Raw genomic sequence first — 10278 nt, forward strand, 5'->3', positions numbered from 1 at the left:
TCTACAGGAGCTCAACTGAGAGTTCTGAAGGTTGTACTTTCCTCACGCACATGCAGGCAAAATAACAAGCTAAAAGTCCTTAAGAAATGTTTTGAAGATTATTAAATGTATTATTAGTATAAACATGTCAATCCTAAGAATTATAAATATGCAAATCGTGGATAGTGAATTTGTCTCGTTTTAATGCCATTGTGGGAATTATTTCAGTGCAACAGAAACACAAACGGCCAACCTGGTTGGCTTTAACTTTAAACTTAAAACAACTTAAGTTTATTAATCAGAATACTTCGTGGTATATCGTGCATGGCAGCACTCTGGTACACACAAGACCAGTGTTATTCTCAGTGCGACAACAATCAACAGATCATCACAATGGTATCGCTAATCCTGATTGCATAATTTTGAATATTTTAATAAGTTACCTCTTCTTGTATAACCTAACCTTTGGGACGTGATCAATGCAACATAACCTTTGTGACATAATGAATGAAAGATCGCTGACAAGCCTCTCATACAGGACCCTTTTAATGATGATGGGTATCGACGGAGCTGAATTTCCAGGGCCATAAAAATTCAAACAATTTTTTTTTAGAGATTTTTCGAAATATCTTAAAAATAAAAATACAAAATATTTTATAATCTGAAAATTAAATGTTGTGAACATTTCTTTTTTCGTTGTTTTGAATGCACTGGGTAGCAGAAGTCTATCAAACATTCCCATCTTTAGTATCGTAATTCCTCCAGTGTATCATACCCACAGAAACATTTGGGTGAGCTCAGTGGAACAGCACTGACAAGCATGTTAGCTGTGATTAATGACGGTTCACGGCCGACTGAAACATCGACTCAAGTTTTCTTTATTAAGTTTGGTTATTTGCCAAAAATAAGCTTCCCATTGTCAGAAATTTAAAATGACATCAATGGGAGATAAACCATATAAATAAATTTTATAACCTGGGTCTGAATAACTCGTGAACACCAACTCGCTGGTCTTCACTATCCAGTCCATAAAACTGTTTTGCCAATATATGTAAAAGTTTCTCCGATGCACAGTCTCAAAAAAAATTATATCAGCAATTCAGTGTACCAGCAAAATCAAATGCATTTTAAACAGAGAACTTAAATTCAAAAGACCAGTTTACCTCACTGGAGGAAGTATGTTAACATATATTTCAAGGACTGACAAACTTTTTAAATAAATTCGCTTTAACTCCGTACTTTTTTTATTTAATGATAATTTTAAAATTCTTCCTATGACAGTATATATAAATGTTATCCGGAAGTATATTCGTCTAAATATTTAAAATCTTTATAAATGACAGGGGTCAGTATAGGCAGTTATGAAGAGTTGACCAATAACACAAGTATGTCACTAAGCTCTCAGTAACTTGCTCTATGACCAGTGAAATATTTTCACGGTGTAAAGTGGTAGGGTTTTGTGTAGATACCTCTTTCAGCTCGCTAGAAAAAGCACTAGACTTTGGGCCCACTGTGTAAGGAGTCCGATTTTAATTTGCTGTCTAGCTGGTCTCACTTCTCATTGATCTTAAATGTTGTCTCATATTTCTATGGCTGCTGAGCTGGGGGTTTAATTTCCTTCACATTCTTTTGTTTTGAATCTTTCCTGGTAAATAATATGACACTGATTACCAGGTTATATATCCTGGGGATTTTGTCTTATTATATCTTTTGTGATGCATTGCTTCACGTACGACCTCTCAGGTATCGTTCCAGACCACGGAGATGAACTCTTCTCCAGGCTGAGGGACTGACCACCTCAAATAATTCTCCATCTTCATTTCACTACTGCCTCTGTATTTGACTGAAGAAGTCTACTATGTAGGCGAAATGTCTCATCAATAAAGATACCCAACTGTTGCACATGTGTCTTAATTATCAACTTCTCTGTATTTTATCCCATTTTGAATATATCCTCAATGAAATATTATTTAATAACAAATGTCATTAGGTAAATGGTCACAGATGAAACTAATGTGACATTTTATTGTGACAACGTTTCGCTCTCCAGGAACTGAAACGGCTTGACAAAGCTCCAGAAGAGTGAAACGTTGCCACAATAAAATGTCACTGTAGTTTCATCTGTGTCCATTTACCTAACATACTGTCGGTAATTCCATTACGTATTATTAAATATCAATGTACTTACCCAAACCTCCATTCCACTATGCGTTTTCCTCCTCGGATCTTGACATCGTACATAGGAACGAACCTTTGTGGCATCCCTAAGTCAAGTGATCATGACGTCATACTTGAGGACCAATAGTAGTAGCATAGTATGGTCACGTGATCTTGACGTCATACTTGAGGACAAGTAGCAGTGGCACAGTATGGTCACGTGGTCTTGACGTCATACTCAAGCACCAATGAATGAGGCATGTGGATACATAATATTGACGTCATAACTGAGGGTCACAGAAATGTAGAACCAAGTGATTTTAATGTCATGTATGGTAATTATTAGGAGTAATATATCCAGAACTTGTAATGAGGAGGTCATCTCTGGTCATCTGCTGTGGTAGTACTATATGTACTGACTTACTTGTGACGTCACTCTTTTAATGGCAGCTGTACATTTTCCCCTCACACGGCCACATATCTGTAATGTAAAATAAAATGGCATAAAGATGGGAAGGTAAGAGTGAGTCATTCATCAAGACACAGCACAAGTGTCTCTAACACGGGTCTCTCTCACACGATCACCTGTATCAGGTTAAGTAACATCTGGCTTACCGTACCGACAAAGACACCAATGGAAATAAGTCATTTGTCTGCCATTCTTTTGATTATCCTAGGTAATTTACACTGTATGATAACTGTACTTATGTGTAACTGTGCCTAAATAAACCTACTTACCTTTTACACTGCATTTAAAAAAATCAGACATTCACCATCTAGTGGAGTGTTAAGACAGCTAAAACTTTCCTAAGGAAGGCCTCGGATATTGGCCGAAATATTCGGTTTGGCTTTCTAACTATTTTTTTTTTCAAAGGTTTATATCGCCAGTGCTGGAGTGTCGCAAAATCTGTGCTTACTTAAATAATTTTTTCTCTACTCCTCACTGCGTTTTCCATAACAAAATTATTTGTCCTTGCCGACCCCCCTGATCTAACTAATGAAAAACATTCTAAATATATAAGTTCGCCCCTTGATACAGAAAAGTATACTGTCATATTCGCTATACCTCTTTACGCGCACACGCACACACACACACACACACACACACACACACACACACACACACACACACACACACACACACACACACACACACACACACACACACACACACACACACACACACACACACACACACACACACGAGCTATAAATCGACCCTTGCAAGCACAATTAGGTGAGTACACACACACACACACAGGGAAAGAGTGGACCTAGTAGCGACCAGCGAAGAGGCGGAGTCAAGAGCTGTGACTCGATTCCTGCAACCAGAAACAGTTGAGCACAAATAGATGAGTACACACATTCCTAACTCAAAGCAAAGAACCGAGGTCTCATTCTGTATTATCATGATAACAGTACTCTAGTGCATGGTGTGATCGAACCCACACAGACGCAACAAAGGGCCTTATATAACAGAAGTCCATATGGAAATCTGTTAACAATGCTAGTACACTAAAATGCCTCATTTGATTAATTATTCAAAATACAATTCAAGGAACTGTGTAATAATTATTTCTTCGTTTAGTGCAGCGTAATTATTCTGATTAATTTTTCATATAGTGTTGACAAAAGTTGATAAGGATGGGATGGATTCAGTTGGTGAACTGTTGCTGGTACCAGAGAGAAGACACAGGCTGCACAACAAGCTTTCATTGAGACAACGTTTTGCTCTGCGTAGAGCTGTTACAAGTGATGTCTTGCTAGTTTTACACAGAGCGAAACATAATTTCCAACAGGTTTACACAGAGTGAAATATGGTAAAGCTCTACACAGAGAGAAACATGATAAAGTTTTACACAAAGAGAAAGCTCCATAGAGAAAGAAACGTTGTCCCAGTAGAAGGTTGCTGCGGAACGTATGTATTTGTCACCAGTGGTAATGTGAGATTCATTTAGATGAAAGGAAAAGGAACAAGGGAACACAGCTGGAGACTAACCTTTCAGATGAACTAAAGGAACGTGAAGAATTCCTTCACTGTGAAGAGTAGTGAACAAATGTCGTACATTAGGAAGGTATTTAATGAAGATCAACTCTGTACGTGAATTAACTTAACATTTAAGAGGCACGTAAGTTCCCCAGTCTTCTCATAACATGTTCAACTTTCCACTATAATCTACCTTGTCCATAATTACTATCTCATTTGATTTGTTTCGTAAGGTGAAGTCCAGGATCTTTCCTTATTTCATGGTATAACTTAAAAGATATTTGAGGACAACTGTGCACCTACTGCCCCTGTCTACCTAGTAATAAATAAGTACTTAGGAGTTAGTCGGTTGAGAAACATTTCAGTGGGTATAAGTTTTAATATTTGGTTTTGTTTCGTTATCTTGGCTTAATAATCCTTAAGATATATTCTTCCTGTTAAGTGTTAATCTGTTACTACTTCCTTTTGTGTGTGATCACACACTCAGCTACTGCCCTGGGCCACCACCAACAGCCTGGCTGAGGACCACAATATACTGACGGAGAATCGAGCCACAACTTCTTGACCCGAATGACTTATACGAGTAATAATGCTATAATTATAACCGTAATATTTTTTAAGGGGTGGACGGGTTAACTAGTGGAAGGTCTCAGTCAGATGACCAAAAGCTCCAGCTGCGGGTCATCGTATAATTAAGACCCAAGACAGGAAACACTTGCTGTGTTTCCTGAAAAACCTTACCTAACCTACATGAGTGTACTAGTTCATGATATATATTATAACCTGCTTTTGCTTCCGGGTAATGAATACCACACTGAAAGACTGTGCTCACACGCCACAGTGAATCGAATGGGAGGAGGAGGGGAGTGGAGGGGACCAAAAGGTTTAGGAGGGGAAAGGAGGGTCTAAGGAGGAGGAGGGAGGGGGAAGGAGTCAGACTGGTGCCACTCGTTAAGAGCACACCACCACCTGCGGCTCCACGAACTCTGCCACTCCCGACGAGCCCCATGGGGAGGGGAAGGTGGCAGACCAGAGGCATAGCTTCTTCCTACGAGTCTGCGGGAAGACATTTTGAATGTCAACGACGTTCCCACAATGGGGAGCAAAGGCCGGGTCACCAACTGGCATACACCCGGGCCAGCCATACCGGCGAATCTCAAGAAGAATCCTTAACTTATTCTGGTACCATCAATGATATTTATGCAAGTTTCAACGTTACCAGACGGATAGAAGTTTTTCTTTACTTATTTGTGGTTAATTTTACGTTTTAGACGTTGGTGTAACTCTAACTATACGACACCTTAGCTAACATAACTTTACCTAACCTAACTTTACGAAACCTAAGGTAACACAACCTTCATTTAACTAAATCTAACCTAACCAATTTTAATCTTACTTAACCAAACTTGATCATACTTAAACAAACCTAACTTGACCTAATTTCCCTACCTAAGGCTGGTGACACCACGAGTGTCAGCTGGGTCACGTCAATAACATCACGAGCGTTAGCTAGGTCACGTCAGTGACATCACGAGTGTTAGCTAGGTCACGTCAGTGATACCGCGAGAGTCAGCTGGATTACGTCATTGACACAATACGAGTATCAGCTGGGTCACCTCAGTGACACCACGAGTGTCAGCTGGTCACCTCAGTGACTCACCGCCAGTGTCAGCTGGTCACCTCAGTGACACATCAACAGTGTCAGCTGGTCACCTCAGTGACACCAGCAGTGTCAGCTGGTCACCTCAGTGACTCACTGCCAGTGTCAGCTGGTCACCTCAGTGACACACCAGCAGTGTCAACTGGTCACCTCAGTGACACACCAGCAGTGTCAACTGGTCACCTCAGTGACACACCAACAGTGTCAACTGGTCACCTCAGTGACACACCAACAGTGTCAACTGGTCACCTCAGTGACACACCAACAGTGTCAACTGGTCACCTCAGTGACACACCAACAGTGTCAACTGGTCACCTCAGTGACACACCAGCAGTGTCAGCTGGTCACCTCAGGGACACACCAGCAGTGTCAGCTGGTCACCTCAGTGACACACCAGCAGTGTCAGCTGGTCACCTCAGTGACACACCTGGTACTGACCACACGACACTTCCGGTTAGGTCAGCCAACAATTGGAGTGACCCTTAAATTGATGTTGTTGGTGTTGTTGTTTTTGGTTTTGCTGTTGTTGGTGTTATTGTTGGAGGTGGTATTGTTATTGGTGTTGTTGTTAGTAGTGGTGCTGTTATTGGTGGTGGTGTTGTTATTATTGGTGGTGTTGGTGTTGTTGGCGTTGTTTCTGGTGTTGCTATTGTTAGCGGTGGTGTTGTTGGCGTTGTTGTCGGTGTTATTGGTGTTGTTGCTGGTGTTGTTGTTGTTGTGGTGTTGTTGTTGTTGCTGTTTATGGTGGGGGTCGTGGTGTTGGTGTTGTTGGTGGTGCTGGTGTTGGTGGTAGTGTTGTTGTTGGTGGTGGTGTTGTAATTGTTGTTGTTGTTGCTCTGATATGACTGGAGAAACAATAAACCTGGAGGGCATCATCATCAGGTTCTACCTAAGGAAAAGGAGAATAGCTCTAAACCCTTGGATCGACACCCTTCACCAGCATCAAGGAACCTCCGTATAGGGTCATTATACATCGTTATTTTTACTAAGGTGGTCCAGTTCATCTATTTCTGCAGGAACTACGACACGACCACTCTCTCGGTCTTATAAATGCAGGCTAGATCAGCTCAAATTATATTAACATTCACAAAGCAAATGTATGTATATTTAACTGTCAATAACCAAATTACATACATTTATAAATATATATGTAAACTGTTACACATGCGTTTTTATAGGTTCATGTAACGTAACACAACCCAACTAAACTTAGCTTAAGTTAACGTGACATACTGTATTTTCCGGCATATAAGGCGCATGACAAAAGTACCATAATGTTAAATCAGTAATCTTTACATTAAAGTGTAACCCAAAGCCTACCCTTGACCCTGACCTTGACCATGTAAGGCCTATGGTGATTTTCTAAGACCTTTTGTGAGAAAATATGGTAATTTAAAAATTAGAGAAAATAGCGTTTGAGGTGAAAAAAGTGGAAGCGTTTTAAAAAGTGACGTTGAGCACCACGTCGTAAAATTGATGTTAACTCAATAAGAATGGGATGTAGTGATACACCCCAGGTGAACTAACTCGTTGGAAAACCAACGCTCGTCATGTACGGTGGTGAGGTGTCCGGAAAATTTGTCACGGGAAAAAGTCACAGCAAATAAGTCAGTTTTGGCTAGGGAAAAAAAGTCGCTGGGAAAAGGTCACATTTTATTTAGGTTAGGTTAGGTTGTGACCTCTTTTTCTGTGACTTCTTTTCGGTGACTTTTTTTCCTGGATCTGGAGGTGAGAGGACGGGCAGTTCCCACCACTCAGTCCACCTTCTTGTTGCATAACAACAATAATAAAATTATTATGGTTCTATTAACAGCATGAATGCCACATAAACACGCATTCCTTTGAATATTGCATACCTATGCCTTCTTCTCCTCCTCCTTCTTTGTCTTCGTTTTCTTCTTTCTCTTCCTCTTCCAACAGCCACCACCTGGGTTGACCTTGGCCGGGAACGTTTCTCGTGAAAAACATTAGTTGGCACCGCACTCGTTGTTGGCTAAATATATCCGTGTAGATTGTCACGAAATATGTAGGATTGTTGGGTCAAAATACATGGATTTGTGGGCTCAAAATGTAGTACATGGGTTTGCAGGGGGTCAAAATACATGGAAAGAAAAACAAAAAAGGCACAATACCGTGACTGGAACAATACATAAATAACCCGCACATAGGAGAGAGAAGGTCTCTCATTCCCTCTTTACCTTTTCATCTCTCACTCTCTCTCCTTCCTTTGTAACCTGGAAACTAGTAAGCTATAGTTGCTGAACCTAGTGAGTTTGCTAGATTCAAGATCTATCTGCTAAAATAGGGTTTAAACACTTAGTGTATAAACAGTGAGGTAACAACCCCTCAGTGCATATTTACAGTGATATAAACGCTTCTCTGTGTATATAGACAGTGATATAAACACCTCTCTTTGTATATAGACAGTGATATAAACACCTCTCGGAGTATGTAAATGTACTGGCAGAGATGTAAGCCATAGCTCCGTGTCTTCCTTTGCGGATAACACCCAGACTGTCATGACAGTGACCTCCATCGAAGACACCGCAAGACTCCAAGCGGACATCAGCCAAATCTTCAAATGAGCCACTGAAAACAATATGAAGTTCAATGAAGAGAAATTTCAACTACTCAGATATGGAAAACTTGAGGAAATTAAAACTGTATCAGGGTATACAACAAATTCTAATCATACAATAGAGCGAAAAAAGTAATGAGAAGGACCTGGGAGTGATAATGTCAGAGGATCTCGCCTTCAAAGACCACAACAAAGTATCTACCGTATCTGGTAGGAAAATGATAAGATGGATAATGAGGACCTTTAAAACTAGAGACGCCAAACCCATGATGATTCTCTTCAAATCGCTTCTCTCTAGGCTGGAATACTGCTGTACACTAACGGCCCCCTTCAAGGTAGGCGAAATTGCTGGCTTGGAGAGTGTACAAAGAACTTTCACGGCACACATAAGTACGATGAGGCACCTAAATTACTGGTAACGGTTGAAGTTCCTTGATTTGTATTCCCTGGAACGAAGGCGTGAGAGATACATGATAATATACACTTGGAAAATCCTAGAGGGATTAGTGCTAAACTTGCACACGAAAATCACTCCCAGTGAAAGCAAAAGACTCGGCAGGTGATCCAACATTCCCCCAATGAAAAGCAGAGCCGCCACGAGTACACTGAGAGACAACACAATAAGTGTCAGGGGCCCAAGACTGTTCAACTGCCTCCCAGCATACATAAGGGGGATTACCAATAGACCCCTGTCTTCAAGAAGGCACTGGACAGGCATCTAAAGTCAGTACCTGATCAGCTGGGCTGTGGTTCGTACATCAGTTTGCGTGCGGCCAGCAGTAACAGCCTGGTTGATCAGACCCTGATCCACCACCAGGCCTGGTCTCAGACCGAGCCGCGGGGGCGTTGACCCCCGAAACCTTCTTCAGGTACACTCCAGGTATATTCCAGGTATACTGAATGTTGAAATTAATACCGATCCTGCAAATGTCAATACTATTACTACTGTTGTTGCCGTTAAAGTAGTTGTACTGCTTCTACTGCAATAAATTCTACTACCACTAATACTACTACTACTACTATTACTAGTGTTGCTATTACCACTGCTAATCGTGCTACTGTTTTTGCTGTTACTGGTGATGTAGCTGCTACTGGTACAAATGCTAACACAGCTTCCACTATTACTACTGTTTCTATTAGAGCTCTTACTTGCCCGTACTTAAGAAGCTGCTGTGTCTTAGCTGTTGACGTTCGTGGATGCAACTTCGGATTCCCAGTAAGAACGCTGCAGTTGTGCTTCACTACCACTCAGATAATTGTTCCACTTTCTCAAATTATTATTTATTTCTTCGTCTTTTCTCAATATTTAGCTCATTAAAAAGATGAGCTAAATACTCAGTTAATTAATCATTATTGCGATTATCGTAATCTCAAAAACCACACTTAAATATTCAATGTTAAAATGAGTTTGGAAAAAATATTGAAATGTGGCAATTAATTATGTTATCTTAATACTAATGACCCGCCGCTATTTTTGTTGGTAACTTGAAATGTAATAAAAAAATGTGTGTGTGTGTGTGTGTGTGTGTGTGTGTGTGTGTGTGTGTGTGTGTGTGTGTGTGTGTGTGTGTGTGTGTGTGTGTGTGTGTGTGTATGTGTGTGTGTGTGTACGCGTAAAGTTATAATCCGTATTGAAATCACACGAAACTTGACGTCCCTCGGGAGGTGTGGTTAACATACTCAGTGAAGTCACTAGAGTAATGCCTTGACACCTCCCGTTGAAGTCCACAACTACGTTAGTTAACACAATTCACTACGCAAGTGTGTACAAGCCAGTGTCGTTTTTCCAAGATAATCTATATCTCACACCGAACACTTGGTCTTGCACGTCACATGTCTCACACTATGTCCCACTAAAATACAATCCATGTTTTAAAATACACAGCTTGACTTACAATGACACCTGTAATTTTTCAC

The 10278-nt window shown here is 40.6% G+C and overlaps 1 protein-coding gene across 2 annotated transcripts in view; it reads right to left on the reverse strand.

The window, feature by feature from the left end:
• The window catches only part of LOC128684575 (uncharacterized protein C1orf87-like), a 66324-nt gene extending 56543 nt beyond the window's left edge, over positions 1–9781 (reverse strand). Inside the window, exons 1-2 of one of the 2 annotated variants that reach the window (XM_070096022.1) lie at positions 9521–9781; positions 2168–2617 (exon numbers count right to left, since the gene is read on the reverse strand). In XM_070096022.1, coding sequence (XP_069952123.1) covers positions 2168–2241 — 74 coding nt within the window. In that variant the 5' untranslated portion in view covers positions 2242–2617; positions 9521–9781. Of the gene's footprint in view, positions 1–2167; positions 2618–9510 lie in introns of both variants that reach the window. The other variant, XM_053770867.2, reaches the window with a different exon arrangement.
• Between the last annotated feature and the right edge of the window lie 497 nt (positions 9782–10278).

The sequence above is a fragment of the Cherax quadricarinatus genome, chromosome 4 (assembly GCF_038502225.1).
Source record: "Cherax quadricarinatus isolate ZL_2023a chromosome 4, ASM3850222v1, whole genome shotgun sequence".
NCBI lineage: Eukaryota > Metazoa > Arthropoda > Malacostraca > Decapoda > Parastacidae > Cherax > Cherax quadricarinatus.